General features: G+C 49.7%; 9 protein-coding genes across 9 annotated transcripts; 3 read left to right on the top strand and 6 right to left on the bottom strand.

Annotated features, from left to right (window-relative positions):
• Positions 1-22: 22 nt before the first annotated feature.
• Positions 23-1,653, top strand: DEU56DRAFT_147859 (uncharacterized protein). Its single transcript, XM_041344773.1, has 5 exons — positions 23-241; positions 298-474; positions 560-636; positions 707-831; positions 944-1,653. The coding sequence occupies exons 1-5, from the start codon at positions 83-85 to the stop codon at positions 1,249-1,251; spliced, it is 846 nt and encodes a 281-aa protein (XP_041211474.1). The 5' UTR covers positions 23-82; the 3' UTR covers positions 1,252-1,653.
• On the bottom strand, positions 1,579-2,395 carry DEU56DRAFT_731045 (uncharacterized protein; the record flags this gene model as incomplete). Its single annotated transcript, XM_041348204.1, has 6 exons — positions 1,579-1,653; positions 1,714-1,833; positions 1,888-1,962; positions 2,013-2,060; positions 2,116-2,244; positions 2,300-2,395. The coding sequence occupies 6 exons, from the start codon at positions 2,393-2,395 to the stop codon at positions 1,579-1,581; spliced, it is 543 nt and encodes a 180-aa protein (XP_041211473.1).
• Positions 2,396-3,624: 1,229 nt separating this feature from the next.
• Positions 3,625-4,119, bottom strand: DEU56DRAFT_869916 (ribosomal protein L11, RNA binding domain-containing protein; the record flags this gene model as incomplete). Its single annotated transcript, XM_041355593.1, has 2 exons — positions 3,625-4,032; positions 4,084-4,119. The coding sequence occupies 2 exons, from the start codon at positions 4,117-4,119 to the stop codon at positions 3,625-3,627; spliced, it is 444 nt and encodes a 147-aa protein (XP_041211472.1).
• An 866-nt stretch (positions 4,120-4,985) lies between these two features.
• Positions 4,986-7,237, bottom strand: DEU56DRAFT_785604 (uncharacterized protein). The gene is made up of 5 exons (XM_041352291.1): positions 6,227-7,237; positions 6,036-6,168; positions 5,587-5,988; positions 5,337-5,537; positions 4,986-5,282 (listed from the first exon to the last, which is right to left on the bottom strand). Exons 1-5 carry the CDS (start codon positions 6,778-6,780, stop codon positions 5,145-5,147), a joined length of 1,428 nt encoding a protein of 475 aa, XP_041211471.1. The 5' UTR covers positions 6,781-7,237; the 3' UTR covers positions 4,986-5,144.
• Positions 7,238-9,075: 1,838 nt separating this feature from the next.
• DEU56DRAFT_731024 (WD40-repeat-containing domain protein) lies at positions 9,076-10,212 on the top strand (the record flags this gene model as incomplete). Its single annotated transcript, XM_041348202.1, has 4 exons — positions 9,076-9,372; positions 9,427-9,792; positions 9,846-10,049; positions 10,108-10,212. 4 exons carry the CDS (start codon positions 9,076-9,078, stop codon positions 10,210-10,212), a joined length of 972 nt encoding a protein of 323 aa, XP_041211470.1.
• Positions 10,213-10,383: 171 nt separating this feature from the next.
• Positions 10,384-10,952, top strand: DEU56DRAFT_731467 (uncharacterized protein; the record flags this gene model as incomplete). Its single annotated transcript, XM_041348216.1, has 4 exons — positions 10,384-10,455; positions 10,521-10,591; positions 10,645-10,685; positions 10,747-10,952. The coding sequence occupies 4 exons, from the start codon at positions 10,384-10,386 to the stop codon at positions 10,950-10,952; spliced, it is 390 nt and encodes a 129-aa protein (XP_041211469.1).
• A 108-nt stretch (positions 10,953-11,060) lies between these two features.
• On the bottom strand, positions 11,061-13,642 carry DEU56DRAFT_147649 (uncharacterized protein). The gene is made up of 5 exons (XM_041344771.1): positions 13,421-13,642; positions 13,021-13,363; positions 12,890-12,960; positions 12,510-12,836; positions 11,061-12,459 (listed from the first exon to the last, which is right to left on the bottom strand). The coding sequence occupies exons 1-5, from the start codon at positions 13,472-13,474 to the stop codon at positions 11,170-11,172; spliced, it is 2,085 nt and encodes a 694-aa protein (XP_041211468.1). The 5' UTR covers positions 13,475-13,642; the 3' UTR covers positions 11,061-11,169.
• Positions 13,599-16,350, bottom strand: DEU56DRAFT_785564 (Six-hairpin glycosidase-like protein). The gene is made up of 18 exons (XM_041352290.1): positions 16,080-16,350; positions 15,943-16,035; positions 15,810-15,891; positions 15,735-15,760; positions 15,660-15,689; positions 15,600-15,607; positions 15,510-15,540; positions 15,272-15,453; positions 15,185-15,218; positions 15,042-15,129; positions 14,779-14,991; positions 14,580-14,725; positions 14,495-14,528; positions 14,405-14,445; positions 14,229-14,356; positions 14,151-14,180; positions 14,018-14,096; positions 13,599-13,962 (listed from the first exon to the last, which is right to left on the bottom strand). Exons 1-18 carry the CDS (start codon positions 16,266-16,268, stop codon positions 13,786-13,788), a joined length of 1,611 nt encoding a protein of 536 aa, XP_041211467.1. The 5' UTR covers positions 16,269-16,350; the 3' UTR covers positions 13,599-13,785.
• A 15-nt stretch (positions 16,351-16,365) lies between these two features.
• On the bottom strand, positions 16,366-18,571 carry DEU56DRAFT_785560 (uncharacterized protein). The gene has a single exon (XM_041352289.1). The coding sequence runs from the start codon at positions 18,497-18,499 to the stop codon at positions 16,787-16,789; it is 1,713 nt and encodes a 570-aa protein (XP_041211466.1). The 5' UTR covers positions 18,500-18,571; the 3' UTR covers positions 16,366-16,786.
• Positions 18,572-18,616: the final 45 nt, after the last annotated feature.

Below are 18,616 nucleotides of genomic sequence, written 5' to 3'. Positions count from 1 at the left end.
AAGGGATCAGCAGGTCGGACTTACAAGTCCGACCTCACGTATATAGTCCCCCTCATTTCCCCGAACAACGAGAGAGCACGACATGGTCAAACATTTACCGCCTGCAGTTAAACAACTTTTGACGCTCCGTAACCCGGATGCTTGGCCAAGTCCCTCTCTCGGAAGACTTCATAACGTGTTCAACCGCACCCTGAACGAGGCAAAACAGCGAAACGCTGAAAACGGATGGCTCGTCCTCTCGGTACGTATCCCTCTTGCGAAATTGCTCTTCTAGCCCCATTTAATCGGAGATAACAGACATGCACACTCCTTACCATCAACAGACCCTCTTCTGTTGGCCACTTGTATCGGTTCGTTACCAGGAGTGATCCCAGCTTGCCTGAATCGCGAAAGAGCCTTGCGGAGGTCGTGTACAAAGCTGCCATCATGCGGGAAGCCGCACTAAAGAGCGTCATCTTCGTTGGTGTACCTCGAGTAAGTGCAACTTGCATGAGATTCAGAAGTTTGATGGCCTCGGATACCTGCGCCGCCGAGGTCAGGTGACTCAACGTAATTCCAGACGATTCTGTCCTTGACGGGGCTAAAGGACGCACTCGAAGAAGACGTCTACGCCGCGTTACGGAAGAACTCCATCAGGTACGTGGTCTCTGAACACGAGGCAGTGTCCCAGCGTCATATCTTTTTTTTTCCCGTAAATTTTCTTCAGGGAAGCAACTCCGCAATCCATCGAGGCGACCGTCGCAAGGGGTCAGGCGCTATGGAATTCAATTTACCAGCCTCACGCGGTGAAGCTGTATAATAAGTTGGGGGACCTTCATCCTGATTTCATCAGTACGTTCTTGATTCCATTTACCCCATGGTCTTATCAACCCCGGTGTAAACGCGCCTCGAGTTTATTTTTTGCTACACACACTACACATATGAGTCTAATTCACTGTGACAGCATTTATCATTCAGGCCTATGGTACGATCTTGTCGCCGTTGCCGCGAGGGGACTTGGAGCAAGGAAACCTCACCCGCGCTCTTGGATCAGTCGTCGGCATCGCTACTCTCCGTGCTGAAACCAGAGTCGGACCTCAGCTGATCAGCCACGTTTTCGGGCTTCTCAAGGCCCGCAATGTGGAGAACTTGAACGATGAAGACAAGTATTTATCAAGTGATGAAGGCACCGAATGGGTTGTACGTACCATAGATGAGATTGTTGACGCCGTGACATCAGAAGAGGTGCCCTTGGCAAAGGGGAAATTGTAGATACGGCGTCATTTGGACTCAGATTGTATTAAATCAAATGACGGTTTGATTATGTCGCATTAGCGCAATGATTGTGGGCGATTGGTGGCACAACGAGGTATACTTGCATCGTGGACTTACACGTGAGTGCCGAAAATGCGTGTTATCGATCATCGGAAGATGTCAAAGTCGCTGTTGATGCTGCGCCCGGCTCGTTCGGAAGAAAATTTCTCTCGAATGAAATGGATAGCATTACATGTATGGAAGAGTTCAACAATGATACGTACAAAGGGAATATGGGCCAATTTACAGTGTGAATAAGATTGCTAACATGCGTTAAAAATGACATCAAAGACCAAATGCCTGGCAAAATCGGTATAGCATCGCGGTCACTGTGACCGTGTCCATGATTGGGGGATGCATCTGAAATGGGGAAAAATAAAATTGAGCTCTCGCGTAGCGAGAGGGGTAACAAGTACTCACGATGGTAGCTGCTCCAGCGTTTCGCAGAAAGTGCAGCTCGCCATAGACATCCCCGATTTGATACCGCGTTGGTCGTGTGGGGCGGAAGACTGCGACCATATTTCCAGCGGAATCTTCCAGCTGCGGGAGCAATAGTTGGTTTTACTTCCGGGAGGACAAGATGTAGAGACCTACCACGACATCAGCAGAGCCGGGGGCCTGCCGCCAGCGATATGTCAGACCATCGGGTGCGTTGAATATGCGCGCGCCCTATGGATAGTGTAAGCGATATCGCGATCAGAAGATTTGATGCAACTGACCGGGTAGCGTGGATCGGGGCGAACCAAGTCGGACATCGGGACTGTATTCTGAGGGAACACGGTCAGAAGGGATATAAAGGACGCCACATGAGTTTAACTCTACCTTGCCTATTACTGCACGGCCGAGGCCGCCATTCGATGCCCATTCCAATTTTGCGACGCGGTCTTCCTTGTTAGCTCGTACCGCTCGCCAGAGGGTAGTAGTACTCTGCCCACTAGGGGCCACTACAGTCTAAGGATGTTGATCAGGGTCCATTACGACCTATGAACGTTGCGGAGCTGCATACCGCAAAGCGATAGACAACACCCCAGGCATTAAAGAGTTGGCTCTCGCGCGGATCCTGGCTGGTCCACGAAAGTACCTCGTTTGATGGTGCTGCCATAGCGTAAACAAAGGAAGAGGGCTGTCGAGAGTAGGTGCTGGTTTTCGCCAGGTGTTGGGGAGTCCGACGTTGAAAACCCGGTCTTTTATATTGTGGAATAGCTTGATAACATCCGCATACCCCTCTTGTTTTTCACCTGATCGCGAATATTCATCGACAACGTGGACTTGTGACAGATAAAGATGAGGACACAACAAACGTGTAGACGAGGAAGCGTGGTGTCGTTATGTGGTCTGGAGACTTGTCTGTGGAGCAATGGTCCGATGCAGCAACTCAGGTCGAGGCCGACATGATCGAGGAACAACACGCGTTCAACACACAAGCGCTGATTCCTCTAAGACTGGTAGATTGGCGTCGAAGAGGTCACCCGGTATGACACATGCGACCTTCTATCTCACAAGAGCAAAAAGTTCGTTTATACACTGAGTCACCGAAGGATCAGCAAGCAGTCTGGCATGAGAAGGTTGCCGAGAATACTCAAAGAACGCACGAATCAAAGAAAGAAATAAGAGGACGAGGAGATCTTCACCAGTCTACACGCGGTAAGGAAGCCTCTCCAAATGGCAGGTCGGATACATGACATTGGCGGTGGAACTAGACCTGAGAACGTGTCCTATGAATGCGGGATAGATGCGGTTAAACCTGAGCGAGGCGTGTCAACAGCATGGCGGGAGATCCCATAAGCAGGACAAAGGTACTAGTGATAAGCCCATGACCTCTGCTAAACGCTGCGGCAAAAATACCGCCTATGCCTGAGGATGAAGGGGGTGGAGGAAGCTCAAATAAAGTTTCATGAATTCTGAATTAGGCAACCTGGCCTGGAGTTAATGGAGCGCTCGCTAGAAGGCAACCTCGGTTTACGAAGACCGGAGAGTGCTTGTTCAAATGAAGAGAGAGAAGCGTAATTTAAGGTGAATGAACTCAACCTTGCCCACTTGCTCCTCGTTGCATCAGGCGCTTCCCATTCCATCTCTTCATTACACGATGTAGATTAGTGCGCAACCAGTCCTTTGACTTTGGAGTACGTCCGATCAAGGCCTATCATACAAATATCGACTGGGGGATGCGGTGGCGACCCCGTGTTCTAAGGACTCGATGAGAGATCGCATGTCTTGATTCAGATTGATAAGGTGCGGCACGCACGAGTCGAATCTCGATCGTAAGCCCATCAGGAGAACAATGCAACACCACATTTGCGTACCTTTCCTGCGAATACCTGTGACAGGAGGTCACGGCACAACTTGTAAACCCAAACTTTTCGCTGTGCCAATAACAGTACTAGCGATCGATTCGAGCTTCAAATGCTTGAGATGCGCATCCTTGGCTTTAATTTTTGCGACTTCATACACGTGTTTGAGACTAATTGTTCCGGTGACTTCATGACCAGGGCGACCTGTTCCCTTTTCTATACCCGCAGTTTTTTTCAAGAGGTAGGTCGTTGGTGGTGTCTTGGTGATAAACGAGAAAGTGCGGTCAGGCTCAACGGTGATTAAAGTAGGAGTTGGAACCCCAGGTTCAATGTGCGCAGTTCGCGCATTGAACTCCTTGCAGAAATCCATAGATTTTACACCACGCGCACCAAGCGCTGGACCGACGGGTGGTGTGGGTGCAGCCTTTCCCGCAGCCACCAGAATGCGCTAGAATAGTTTTATTACTCAAGCGAGAAAACGTTGCAGGGAAGTACTTGCCACCAGCTGACTTTTCGCCTTCAGAGCCTTGGACATTGACCGCGCGGTTGGAAGTAAAGAGAAGAATAGATATTTTCCCAATTTGGTCGTGTTGCTCAAACAATCGAAAACACGTTGTCACGCGTTATCAACTGAGGTCATCGTTTTCTTGACCCACAAGTCAACACACGGTCATTCGGTAATCTACCCATGGGTCCCCATGACCCTAAGTCTTCTGGAAGCTCAAAGAATATCTGACGATTTTAGAATTGGCAGTGTCCTTCTTACGCGTACTACATGGTCTCCTGACCTTGGAGAACCCGTCATGTGTGTCTGCCAACTTCCAGTGCATCTAAGATTAATACCTGGCCAAGGGGGCAATCTACCACCATTTTGGAGACTAATGTTGGCATTATCACATCAGTTTCGTACTCAACCCTCGGGAAATGAATCTACTCTCCAGCTGCCGCTACAGCCTCCTTGCAGGCAATGGTGAGGTTGCTGTCCTTCTATGACTTAATTATTTTATACCAGATGCACCAGGTTCCCTCATTCTCGAGTCGATCAATCCTTTTTTTGAGCTCGCAACATACTGCTGGATCATCGGTTGTCCACATGCGGGGTCCGTCCCGCTGCTTTGATGTCAAAGATTGTTGGCACCATCTCCTTCAACAATTATTGCTCGGATCAGGCGGAACGATGTGTCACTAACCCCGTATATGTTCTGGGTCAGAAGTTGAACGCATGACCATTGGCAATGTGGGCCTAAGCACGGCTACATTCCCATATCCTTGCTCTGACGGCGGTAGTGTGTCTTTGAAGTTAGCGCTGAACGATCATATGCAACAGAACCTTCCATTACCTACTTTTCAAGTTAGGTTTGGTCCATTTGACGTATCGTTTCTCGAGCCATCACACACGCAAAGTGTTGATCACATCCGTCCTATTCGCAGATTCAAGATCTATACTGTAAACAGTCGGCAGAAATATTGGTAATGGAATAAACATGCGTGGTTTGCCAGGCTGGAAGGTATCCGCCAGGATCGCAACTCAGGGTGATGAAGAGGACCAAGGGACAGTTGTCAACTATGCAAAAAATCGTTCAAAAACGTCACCACACCACTTGCCACACCATCGCCGAAAGTCACAACGTGGCTGTCCGAAATCACTGTATGCACCACCGACTCAGTGAGCTGGCTTTGTCTCTTCGTCACAATGTTCTTCGTGTGTCAGAGTAAGAAAAATTCGCCATTGGATAGCAAAAATGAGTGTACCTTAACGTTACGGAAGTCCCAGAGGACAACAGTTCCATCTTGATGACCACGTGCAAAAAAAGTATGGTGGATGCTGCCCTTAGTGTACGATGACTGAAATCTTGCTTTAGCATCGCGATATCCAAATGTGCAACATGGAGCTTTGTCGAAGCCACCCCTCCTGCGGTCAAAAATCAATATTTGATGATCGAGATGTCGGACCTGCGAAGCCTATCAAAGTCCAACTTTGCAAATTAACGGAGCATCTCACCTCCAGCAGCGTCAAGTTTGGCATTTGGGGGTGGACATGTATCTGATTGACATCGTTGGAGACCTGGGCTGGGCTAGGCGTGTGCAATCGGGTAAGGTCCGTAACATATAGTTTCTTAGTATCAGAGGACACGAGGGAGTTGTCGTGATGGCGATAAGCCATCGCGGAGACACCAGAATCCAGGAAGGCATTAATGTTGGTGACGGTCGGCTCTTCTAGAGATTGCGCATCGGCGCTCCACTTAAAAATGCGTCGGTCGTGACCTCCTGTAAAAAATTCAACAGAGCCGGCCGCCGCATGCATCGCGGCGAGGCACCTTATACCCACCCCAGAAGATCTTGACATCTGAGGAGAGCTGACATGTGGCAAAGCCCGCGCATCGACTCTGCAAGGAGCTTCTGTCTAATGGAAGGTGAATGTCTCGTAATACCCAAATGCAATACACGCACAGTAATAGGGATGAATGTAACCTGAGTTGGCCCGCTATTGTAGCCAATGACAACAGTGTCACCCACGACACACGCATCTTCCACATGTTGTTGGACTCCCGGGTTAGGGAGAGAGTTCAACGTGAGACGAAATCTGACCAATTGCTCGAAGTGAAAATATGTGGACAGGAGGTAATGACATCGGAACTCACTGGTCTTGGCGGTGTATAAACTGGGCATCTGCCCGCATACTTATCGCAGCCAATGGTAGACTGTCAGAAGCCGGGATCAACAACCTCCTGGAGCGGCCGTGAGGAGTCTTTGGCAGTGGCACTCGTTTGAGCAAGGGCAGTCTAACGACTTCCTGGTCTGAGCTCGATTCCGAGAATAGTGAAATCGCCCGTCGCGATCGCAGTGAAACATCGCTTTCACTTCCGTCCTCCGTCGATGACGTGTGGTCAGAAGTGTGACAGTTGTTCCGTTTACCAGGTTGGGATGGTACACCACTGGGTGCGGCTGCAGTGCTTCTTTTGAGGGAAGTTGACATGGATGGTCGTTGACTGGTGGGTCTCTGTCCTCGCAATGCACCGACCGTTCGCGTACGAGGGGGTCTGACTTCAGTCCTTGATGACGAGGCCTTTACAACCTCCTTAACGTCCGTAGGCTCATTGGGTCTGTCATCGTCAGAGCTGGGAGCCATAGAGGAACTTCGCATGCTAGACGACCAGTCTCCACACAATTCGGCCATGGCTTGGTCTCGGCGCATCGAAGAAACCGTTCTTGGTTTCGAGAAGCTAGGTATATTCTCGGACAAGGAGATTCGCTCATCGCCATCTTGTCCAGAAGTGCTGCCGTGTGCAGGTACTTCGCTCTTGACCTGAGCAAGCTTATGTGAACTTTCTTCCAGGCGTTCGTTTTTCTTCACCTCGTTGCCTCCTACTCTGAACGAAATAATTTGAATTTCGGAATCGGAGTCGGAAGGACTTGCAGTTCGGCTACTATAGGTAAGCCACAGCGCAACTCATCGAGTTGTGGCGCAAGAGCATCGTACCTCAGGTTTGCGTCACGTCGGCCCTTATTTCCAGCCGCTACAGGACCGGATATTGAAGTTTTCACTTCAGGCAAGGGTGGAATACTGCCGTCGGGTGAAAAAGCAGACGACTCCGAACTCAGACTCGGCCCTGCTTCACTGTTGCTGTCCTCGATACCAGAATCAGAGACCCTGGCAGAACTTTGTCACTAAGGAGTTACTTGTGTCTGAAGAATAAATACCAGTGCAGGATCACGCCATCATCGCTTCACACCAACCCAAGATCAGCGACTCCCATGTGCGAGTCTAATCACCGCAGACTCACAAGACGAGCGGCAAGCCGACAACCCTTCGACCTTGGGTGAATAGGAGATGCTGCCTCTCGCGGAGCATTGTTTCAAAATCTGCGTGAGTGAAAGCGGAGACTCTAGTGCCTGGAGCAAAATTTATTGCCTCCACTCCGTAGGCCGCTGTAAGTGGGAGGGGGCGAGCGTAGGGCACACAACCCTCTGAATTAGTTCTTTCATATTTGAGGCGTTTCACAGGTCCTGAGATTGGAGAACTTGATCTCTTGGAACTTGAAGCTTGTAGGGCCATGCAGCAATGCTGGAGAAAACTGGAATATTGTTGACTCTTAAGCTTAATTGATTCCGAATTTCCGCTCAAGTTCAATAGTACTCGACCAAATTAAGACGAAGCCAAACAAATGTACACTAATATGTTTCACTATCTACTCATCCTAGCTTAAAATACTCCCGGCTCCTGAACCAGGTCACTCTGCATGGAAGATCGACAACCAAATGAAGTCCGCCTAGATCGCAAGGGGAAGTCTTTCGTACCCGCTATCCAAGTTGCTCGTCGTGGAGGACACCGTGGATTATTCAGAGGCTTTGATGCTAGTCGAGGTCGTCCGCCGAATCGCCCATTTAATCAAAGGAACTTTGCCCCCCACTCTACCACGTCTCCCTTGTGGAATAATTCGAACACAAATTTCTCGGCCTCTTCATCGAATGTATCGGGTCGTTCGATCGATCATATCAAACTCGAGCCTTCGGGTAGTCTAGAACAATCGAACCAACGCTCGCCCAAGCGAACGAAGTTCAATTCTCAGCAGTTTTCTTCAGGGGAGTCTCAAGGCTCAGAAAGGCACTTCCAGAGCCGAGGATTACCCCATATTAACATTCCTCCACCTTCACAATGCTCGAAAGTCATCCCTGGCGATCACGAAGCACAGGCTGTTTTGTCCCCTTACAAAGCAATTCACGACAATCGTATTGTTCCTAGAAAGATGAGTGGAGGTGAATTTCGAAATATTCTGGATGACAGTCATTAATACACGTACTTTCGGTCTCTTCGTGAAACAGCCGTGCAACGTGAATTGCCTAGTGGTAGGGCGCACGCTGTTCGAAAGAAGTTACAGCATGATAAGAGGGCGAATAACACTCTGGAGGTTTCAATGGTGACTTCGCTGTACTCATTCGTGAATAACACCCTTGCTGAATTGCAGGAAAGGGCTGCGCTTCTGGATATGACGAGGAGACTCCCAAGGTCCGCCCCATCGAGGATACAGGCAGCTCAGCTCCAAGACTGCCACAGCTGGCGAAATCTTTCATGCACTCTTCATTGGGGCTGGTTCCAGGCTCCTACTCAACAAATGCAGCGATGTCTCAAAGAAAGAGCTTCGCTCCAGGCAAGCAGAAAGCTTTCCCATCTCGAGTTGTACCTCCCCCAGAAGAGATCATCGACCTTACTGTTGATCCTCCGGACACACATATAAATATTCCTCCTACAATGCAGACACGCTTCTTCCGCTCTGGAGTCTTAAAGATAAAGTCGGTATCTAAGACACTATCCGCTTTGGATGTAACTTCTGCCGCGGAACCGATTGTCATACCCGATAGCGATTCTGATGATCATGTCCTACTATGTGATCTTATCAGCAGAGACGGCAGCATGGAAGAACCAGCTCAAGCATCCTCCGAGACGCTAGCCAACGGCCCGAACAAGATTTCCCCAAAAAATACCAGTTTGATGTTCAGCACTGGTCCTGGTCCTTCTCGCGTTCCTCTCGACACCCACGATAAGCCTCGCCGCGTACTTAGTGCACACTGGAATTCGTCTCTTATAACCGTGTCTATGCGCGGCTTCGTTGAGAGCCTGGATATGCCTAGCCTGGTATTCCAGCATAACCTTCGTAGGCCGACTGCCCCAGCTCAAGAGTCCGTTGATGATGCATGTGTACTTCACGCGGGTGATACGTCGGTCGTCGTCCTGGCTCATGCACGCGAAGAGAAACAAATCTCATACTTGACATTCCAAACCTCCAGGGTGAGCATTCGCGAGTGTTCAATCCCATTCTTTTAATGTATCTGAATTCACAAGGGGACCAGTCTTCGCGCTGTCGATCGTCCTTGGAATAAGACCAAAAAGGGGGGGACGAGTGCTGTGTCGACAATGATGCAACCACTTATGTTTGCCAGTGGAGGTCATGACCATACCGTTCATATTTGGAATTTCTCTCAAGATTTAATGGGCGTCTCCTCGACACTTTTGGCAATCAAGCACACATCTGTGATCCAGTCCCTGCTTCCCATTCGTGATACTAGTCACAAACTCATATCCGCTGGGGCGGATTGCAATGTCCATTTATGGGACCTGTCTTCGGAACGTGTTGTGCATACATTCAAGACATCCAATTCTCCGTATCACGCACATAAGACGGAATCACCTTTCTGCACTTTGCTTGAGGTGGACATGGCAACTCATTGTCTAATATGACCCCTTTTCTAACATGACCACAGGTTGGCCATCGAGATCTGCAGTTCGAGCTTCGTGACCATCGTATGGTTCCGGAGCACCCGGCTGAACGCTTTGGCTTTTACACGACCGAGTTGCATGGTCGTTTCATTAAAGGAGATACCTGGTCTCATCTTTTCGCCTCGGGAAGTCGCAATGGTGGCGTGCGTCTCTGGGACTTGCGCAATGTTCGGGAACAGCTTGCATTTGTATGTTGGTTTCACCCTATCGTGCAGGTTTCGTTCATTCATCTTGAATTCATCGAAGGTTTCTTGTTTCAGCAATGACCAGGTGGTGCAGGTGTTGAAGACGGAGTCCGACCTATTGGCTTTTTCAAAGCGCGGTGATGTGATGAGATTGAATCACACCTGAATACATGAAATGTGGTACACTATAACCTTCGCCGATGTGCATTATTTTACTGTTTAGTTTTAGTCTATCGTTATATTGTACAGAACACGGGTATTGGAATGATAGGTTTACCAGATAGAATTGTTATGGCAAACCCATCGTTCCGGAATCCGCTCCGAAGTACTCCAAATAATGTCAGATCGTTCCCAGTTACAGCGGGAAGTCGATGCAGCATATACTGTACAAGTGAGGGCCGCGACGAAGGTGCGAATAGCAATATTTCTTGTGCTATTCGAACATGGGCTGAAGCAAAAACATCGAACTTGCAGGGAGCAGCCCGAGCAGGAGCTTTCGGCGTTGGGGTCGTCACGTTTGCCCATTATGCATGGCCACTCTTCCGGTGCGGTGACAACGGATGGCTTCATGTACAGTAATTAACACCTTATATGAAAGACGACAGACACTGCCATTCAAAGCATTCCTGGTCTCCGTATGTGAGTGTGCCGAGAATCCCCGTCTCAGGCAACTGTGTAACAACTGGCCCATTCCTTGCAGTCACCTTGGGTGGTCTAGTGATCGGGGCAGATAATGCCCTTTTGACTCACGAGGCAGAAAGGCGGCAGTCTGAGCATGCTATTCGTCGTGAGGCCAGGATAGACCTTGCTCGTCGAGGGCTCGTCGCAACAGAAACCGAAATTGCAAAATGGCGAGCAGAAAGGACTCGACGACTGGAAGAACGGTCCAACGAAGATCCTTCGTGACACCTCTGTCCAAAATACCTCCAGACTTCGCGTCAAATATCGTTAATAGATGATCTTCAGATACAGCAGTTCTTTACAGGTATTGTGTGCTAAGGAGCGACAGTGCCGTGGGTCAACCGTGGATCAACCATGGTTGAACAGAAAACGGAAGGATGAACAGTCCGAAATATGTCTACATTGCTACTGCGATGGAGCATTATTACTACGCACATTCGACTTATTGCCAGTCTCCTTGTGTGGGCGCTGGCTGTCCATAGTTTCCTTGCTGACCCCAATGAGAATGATCAATCATCTGCGGAGGCCGAGGGGGCGGGCCAGGGAAATAAGAATGATTGGCGGGTGGGGCATTTACCAGTAATGAAGGGGGGGGATGAAGCTGTCCGTGACGTGACAGATCGGGTTGGGGCGGGGGCGGCTGAGGGAGGGGCTGATATGCAGGCTGCACAGGATGATATCCCATGGGAGGCTGCGGCAGGCTAGGTCGTACTGGGGACACATTTGAGTGCGGCTGAGCCGGCGAAGTCGGAAAAAGAGCATAGGATGCTGCGCCTGGATTCTGCGGATCCCCTTGAGGCGATGGATGCCCAGAATGGGGCTGGGCGGTGGAATGATACTGCGTTGGAAGGGGTGGGGGTGGAGGGGTGTTTTGGTAGGCTGAACCGTTGGGAAAATTAGAGGGGATTGGACTACGCGCATTCAGTGATTGAGGGAAGCTTGATGACGGAGGTACAGCTACGGAAAGATGGCGAGTTCGTGGTGCATTGTTAGCCATCTGAGGTTGAGGCAGTGGTCTTGAACCTCGTGATACTGGGATATGCTGGGAAGTAGAAGCATAATCGTGAGGTGGTGATGGCGTTGTGGGAGCGTATGTGTGGTATGTCTGAGGGCCTGATGTTGATGGTATATACTCTTGTGATGGGAATGCAACAGTTGGTCCATGGGGATCTGAATATTGGTATTTGTCATGACTGTGTAGCTGCGGCGTGCTATATGAGTGTGAAATTTGATGAGACGCATTGGGGGGAGGTACCGTTGTGACATGAGGGGGTGGAAGAGGGGGAAGGGAAGGATGGCCGATCTGGTGAGGAGGCGAGTAGTTGACGGGAGCTGGAGGGTAAGATGGAGGGATCGGTAATGGAGGTCTTTCCTGCGCTAAGAAACCGGATTGCTCTGATGGGTACGTTGTCATCGTTCCAAAAGAAGACGTGGATGGTGATGGTATCGGCTTGAATCCCGAGGAGGAAGCCGGCAAACTATATCGCGGCCCAGCGTGTCCTTGTCGGGATGGGGGAGGGGGTGGATGATTGGTAGTCGAACCATTTTCATAAGGAGGATAGTATGGAACAGGACCCGAAGGTATCCTGGATGGTAAGGTAGTGGCAGCTCGCACCCCATCGTGTGAGGTCGCCAACGTTCCGTTATCAAGTGTATGCTGATCATGTGCGTGCGGTTGCAAAGGCAAGGAACTAAAGCCCGCAGACGTTGAGGGACGTATCGTTTGCGCGGGCTAAGTCACTGGTCATGACAACATCTACGCCACATAGAAGGAAAACATACCGGAAAGCTCTCCCGTCTTCTAGGATCCATGACACCTAATTCACCAAAGTCATTGGCAAGTTGATCAGCAGGCGATGGCGATACGCGGCTCCATTGCTCATATGCGGGCGCATAGAGCTCTGCTCTCGAGTGTGATGAACGAATAGTAGATGGCAGATGGCTGTCGAGGGTGCTACTAGAGACAGAAAGTCGGGAAGGAGTCGAATGTGCGCTGGATCCGTTCAAAGAAGGGGTACTGCCATTAGCTGGCACGAAATTTCCTGGACCACCGTAATTGATATTCCCAGCAGCTGCTTTCGGCGCATTTCTTTTACCTGGAGGAGGTTCCTACACACAACCTTATGAGATGATCCGAGACAAGTAGCCCAATCGACACATACGTTTGACCAGAAAGTTAGTTCAATGTACACCTCCCCTGCATATTTGTCCTTGTACATGAGTGTGAACCACTCTGCCAAAAGATTGAACAAATCAGATTGAAGACCAATGCAAATCCTAGCATATCACATACCGTCCGTCTCTCCCTTTGTGAGAACCTCTGTCAAGTCGACCACTGCCTCTCCGATCAAGTCTGGTTCACGAGGATCATCCGCATAGCACTGAAGTCTCATCGAATTCCCGCCCTTTATTTTCTTCGGTCGACCCTTCTTCGGTGGAGGGGGTGGGGGAGTGTCCGACGATTGCGAGTTTAGTTCATCGTCCGTGGCCTCGTATACAGTAAAGCGGAATTCTTCGTCCCACTCTGGGTGTTGACCGCCCCGCTTGATCGCCTTTGTACGACGTTTCTCTTCGTTCAAGAACGCACAACAGTATGGTGCTTGCTTTCCTATATGCCTCTTATTGGGCAGATTTTTCTGCTCGCCATGTCAGATACATGTAAAGGTTAATAGAATGTTGAACTCAATACACACCGCTTTCAAGACAACAACAATTAGTGTTCCGATCTCGCGCGGAGCCAGCGCCATTTAATCAATATGAAGGAAGGAGAAGGAGAAGGGAAATGGTTGAAGTTGAAGGAAGGATAAATCTTAGAAATGTTTGCCAGTTCAACATAAAGCGTATTAGTTGACAGCAGTGATTCACAGCTGACAGTGGTGGCTGTGGCTCAGCATCACAATTAGCGCTACCATCACCCACACTCAGGCTAGTTGACTTTGCCGCAGCAGGCGGCAGCACAAAGTGTGTGAGTGGATCATTGACAGACAGTGCTAGTGGACGGTATTGCATCATAGTAGACAAGCCTATCAATATCTAGGTGACTTGACACAATCTAGAATTACTCTCCAGGTGTGTAAGGGTCATTATCCGTAAATATCAGGTGAGGCTTTCTCTGCGCGAGGTCCAGAAGCATCTCAGCGAAATAACTATTAGCCCACGCGAACCAAGGGCGAGTATAGTCTGATACATTGTAGATGTTGATCGACTCGTGGATCAAACCCAGGCCGCCAGTGTTCTGCGTGCGTGCGCAGTCAGGGGAGAATCAATTAATAACATCTTGTGACACCCACATTAACAATAGTGTACAACGAGGTCAAGATTTCCTCATCATCATTGGTTCCGAAGATGTTGGTGACCTGAGACATGGGCCTATATAGAACGATCAGACCACTAAATCTCGAGCTCCAATCTGCCAATCATTACCAAGGGTTCCAGACATCTATGTGAGGTCCACTGCCTTGTGTCAGAAATAGGCACTCATTCTTTCTCGATCACGCTTACCCAATGCCATTGAAACTTTGACCCTTGGCGTAGTAAGGGTTTCCGCGGGACATGAGCATATTCTTGGTCTTCACGTAATCAGGGTGGTTCATGTCCAGGAAACCAAGGTAGGGAAGCGACAGGAGAGACTATTCAGGTTAATAGCTTGCTTCGACATCATGACCTTGGACACCTACTGGAACGTTTGCATCGTCCATCACATAACGTGAACCCAATCCTAGTAGAGTCCTTCGTAACTGGTGCAAAAACAGCTCTCGATGACATACCATTAGTCTCGTATGCAAAGATACCATCAACAACCTACGACAAAGGTATCGGCGAAATGCAGAAATTCTGTCACACTCGACGTACTGTGTGTTCCCAGATGGCCTGTTCTATCGTTTTGCTCCAGTGCTTCGCCCGAGCGCTAATATCAGGGGCTACACCAGCGTGGTCCAAAATAGTAGCCAGATTGGTTAGCTGAACGCTCAACATGGCATTAGCCGGCGTGAGGAAGGCTGAAAGCGACGAACATCATCAGAGGAACCAAGTGGCCTCCAAAGAAGCTCACCGAATGTGCTCAAGTCATCGGAAGGTCTGTGGTGCGTCCCAACCATACCCGTATACCCCTTAGGTTCACCATTTCCACCATTATTTACTGCACCAGGAAGGGAGCCTGGAAGACCTGTCCAGTTGTAGTAAGAGACGAAGTTCCAACCAGCATCAAAGGAGGCTTGGGACTGCTCGTCGATGACACGAAAGATCTGGTCAATAGCGGCGAGCCCTGCACCAAGAATGAAAACCTCGTGCAACTAAACTGAACGAAAGACAAACATTCGGCATTCATCATGGATGTGTCTTTAGTTGCTTCATAGTAAGAGTAGGAAAGCTTGATGAAGCCACACAGCGAGTCGATTTCATACTGAAGATGAGGTGTATGTCAGCCTGAGTGTTCAAGTGATTTTCAAGATGCAAACCTTGCACTCAAACACTGTTTGGTTATTCACAGGGCTGTGCAAAGAGCATCACAGGACGCGCATCACCAAGATGAGCGAAAAACTGACGGATTAACGACGACACCAAGAGCCCAATCATTGATGGAGGGTGCCAAACCGCTTTCAGGGGGAGGTTGGAAGGCACCACAATAAGGATACTGTGAAATATAGCGGGCTTCGTTATTAATCACAGCCTTAACCAGGTTGGCGAGTTCGGCATCAACAGAGAGAAGGGCGTGGTAATGAGCAAACTGAAAGAAGAAAAAGCTGAATACAATGTAAATGCAAGTTTTAGAGACTGAGGTACCTGATTGCCAGTATCACGCAACCACTGCGCACTTCAAGCGGCAATGGAAATCAATATGAAATATGGAGTCCAATAAAGGGAGCAACGGACGTGATATCCTGGAAGACGCAACCATCAATATGTTATTCATATCGGAGGAAAGTGGCTCACCCCGGTAATGATGAATGCCAAGTTCTCCTCCTGCGGCAGTTAGAACGCGTAGAAAACAGGGACTATCACTCATACCTCATCGTAGTATTTCACCGTAGTATCTGTTAGGGTTTCATGGGTGACCATTGCCGCAACAATTAGGTTACGTACCGAGGGTATTTGGGAAAGTATTCTCAAAGAGACGCGCAACGTCAGGGTCTTTCAGACGTGACTTCATGTCCAGAATAACTTTCTGCAGACACCTTAGTTCCACATTGTCCTTCTAACATTAGACGCGTCATACCTCCACTGAAGTGCTGTTGAAAGTCCTGCAAGCGGGGTCGGGCCGCATGTAAGGCAATCGCAGAGGGCCAGAGGAGGGATTCCCTTGAGGACTCTGCGCCATTGAGCAAGATATTTAACCATCTGGGAATCATTCACCTGTGCATAAGTGGTGTAGTCTGGGCAGTCCGCCCGGGCGGTAGCAGCAAGGGAGATAGCAATACCAGCAACTCCAAGTCCTAACTTCATTTTGGCTACGCCCCACAGATAACCAAGACCGCAGGGAAGCGATCGAGAACCGACATCCCAGCTGTCGTTAAGACGTATCAAGAAACTGCCGAATAGCATAGATTAAGTAAGGACACGCGCTTGGAGAAGTACCTCTGAATCAGCATGGCCCATCACGCGCATTGCTAAGCTTAAAACGAGTAAGTCGGGTTTTCGCACATGACTAACGTGTCACAATAGTACTAGTACTTCATGGAGGTCAGCAGGGTGTCCCATGTGCACTGTGCTGCTGTGTATAGCGGCGGAGGACTCGGAAGTGTCCTATAAGACTGCATGGGGCGAGCAGATGCGTAACAATAAAATTTGGTGTACAAGATGGTAGAGAATGAGATGCAGAGCTATGTAAATGAGAGTGATATGCGCGTCAATGATCAGAACAACGTCAAGGAGAGTGATGGTAACTGCAGTGTATAACATGAACGAAGAACATACATAAAGTAGCAAGAAAGAAAGCCGCTGTGACATCTGGTTGTGCCTGACCCCAGTGATCCAGAGTAAAATCGACATCGCCTCCCAGTATTCTAGTAGTAGAGGGAAACATTCAGCTGTGAGGCCACCGACACGCTCATGCACATGCCTTAGGTCTCCGCTAGGGGGAGCTTATGAATTGTTGTGGATCCTGAAGCCCGGCCGAGGGTAGCAGGAACATCATCAACAGATTCGGAGGATTCTTCAACCACCGCCTCCTTGGTCGAGTGCTGTCCGTCGCGTGCGGCAGGCGCCTCGGGCGCGAGCACGTCAGGTGCGAGCACGTCAGCTTGATCTGGTCCGTCCGATGGTGTCTTTTCTTCAAGTGAAGTCCCCAAATCGCCGGTGGCTTCATCATCTTCCATGCTCAGAGGACCGCCAGTCTTGGTGCTAATATTGCTTGTCCACAGGCTCTTGCTGCCCATGCTTATGGCGCCGCCCGCTCCCAGAATCCTAGCACTCCATCCACTAACCTCACTCTCCCAACTTCCTCTCCGGGAGCTCCGTGGACGAAGAGCACGTACACTGGCATCTACGTCGCGTTCCACATCAACATCTTGGCGATCATCATCTCCAAGAACAAACTGGCTCATGACGTCGCCTTCTGCATCTCCGGTAAAGCTGTCCTCTAAGTGAGAAATCGAGTCTCCGCCTCCAATCAGTCCCGACAATGCAGTTGAGCCCATAGATCCCATTGTCAAACGTGCCCCAGAAATAGCATAAGCTGAAGAAGCGAGGGTCAAAACAGAAGCATTATCCATGGGCGGTGAAGAGGGCCGAGGATTGTTTCTTGGATGATATGCGGTATACAGAGGGGCTTGTAGTCCAGGCACGTGAGGTGACGGACCCAGCAATACCGGCGTAGATGAGCTAAAATTCAGGGAGGAAGGTGGGCGAGAAGATGATTGAAGGGAGGGCGGGAGTGCAGAGAACGTAACGGATGCTCCACTGCCTATCAACCCACTGTTTGTTCCAGTGGATGATGTTCGTACATGGGGTGAAAACCGAGGATTAGCTTGGGATACCGGTGTGATAGGAACTTGTGCTATGTGTCCTACTCCAGCAGGACCAAGGTCGACGCTTAATACAGTAGTTGGTTTGGTGCTTGCGGCGATGCTTCTGAAGGTGCGAGAATTGGATAGATAGGAAGAGGAGGAGTGGGATAGCGAGGGAGAGGGAGGTGAGCTGGGGGGGAGAGGTCTGAGAGAGGCATCTTCGTCCGCTTCGAGCGCACTTGTAGGAGACCAAAAGGAGTCACGAGCTAGTGACGAGCGATAAGTCGACGCGTCGAGATCTTCGTCGTCTGAATATATGAACCCAGTATCCAAATCACCCTCTCCATTTAGAGAGATAGTTTTCCGTTGAGAGGCGGTATAACCGTTTCGACTGCCATTACCAATTGCTCCCTGTCTTTGCGATGAACTTGGCATGATTTGCGGCAAAGGAGAAGATACCGAACGACTATTCGACCTAGAATGAGACGGAGACGCGCTTGCACCGTTGTTGCCATTGGGGGCCTTGTGTGAGGTGCCCGGCGCAGACACGTTATCTGCAATCCTGCTCGGCTTTACAGTAGCAGATAACTTGCGCTGAAACCAGTTGATGATCATAGGCTTGCCAGAGCGATGTGGTATCTTCTTAGTGTAAACTTGCTGAGACGATGTCTGCTTTGTCGCATGCCGCCCAGTGGCATTGGGTGGCTCTTTGGGCTCAGCTTTAGGCTGAGCTCCCAACTGGATCGGATCACGGTGAGCGGGCTTGGTAGTTGTCGGTTTGGATGTGACTTTGACTGGCTGAGGATCTCGGGACTTGGTAGGGGCCATCCTCGTCGTCCGTAGCTACAAGCAATATTTTAGGGAGCGAAAATAGGCGAAAATGCACTGGCAGTAGTGCTCACTTATGTAAAAGAAGCACCGTATGTGGTCTTACTATTAGGCTGA

The sequence above is a fragment of the Suillus clintonianus genome (genome assembly GCF_016758775.1).
Source record: "Suillus clintonianus strain FC179 chromosome Unknown DEU56scaffold_15, whole genome shotgun sequence".
NCBI lineage: Eukaryota > Fungi > Basidiomycota > Agaricomycetes > Boletales > Suillaceae > Suillus > Suillus clintonianus.
Note: the sequence above shows the minus strand (reverse complement) of the source record. Positions and strands in the feature narration are given on the sequence as shown.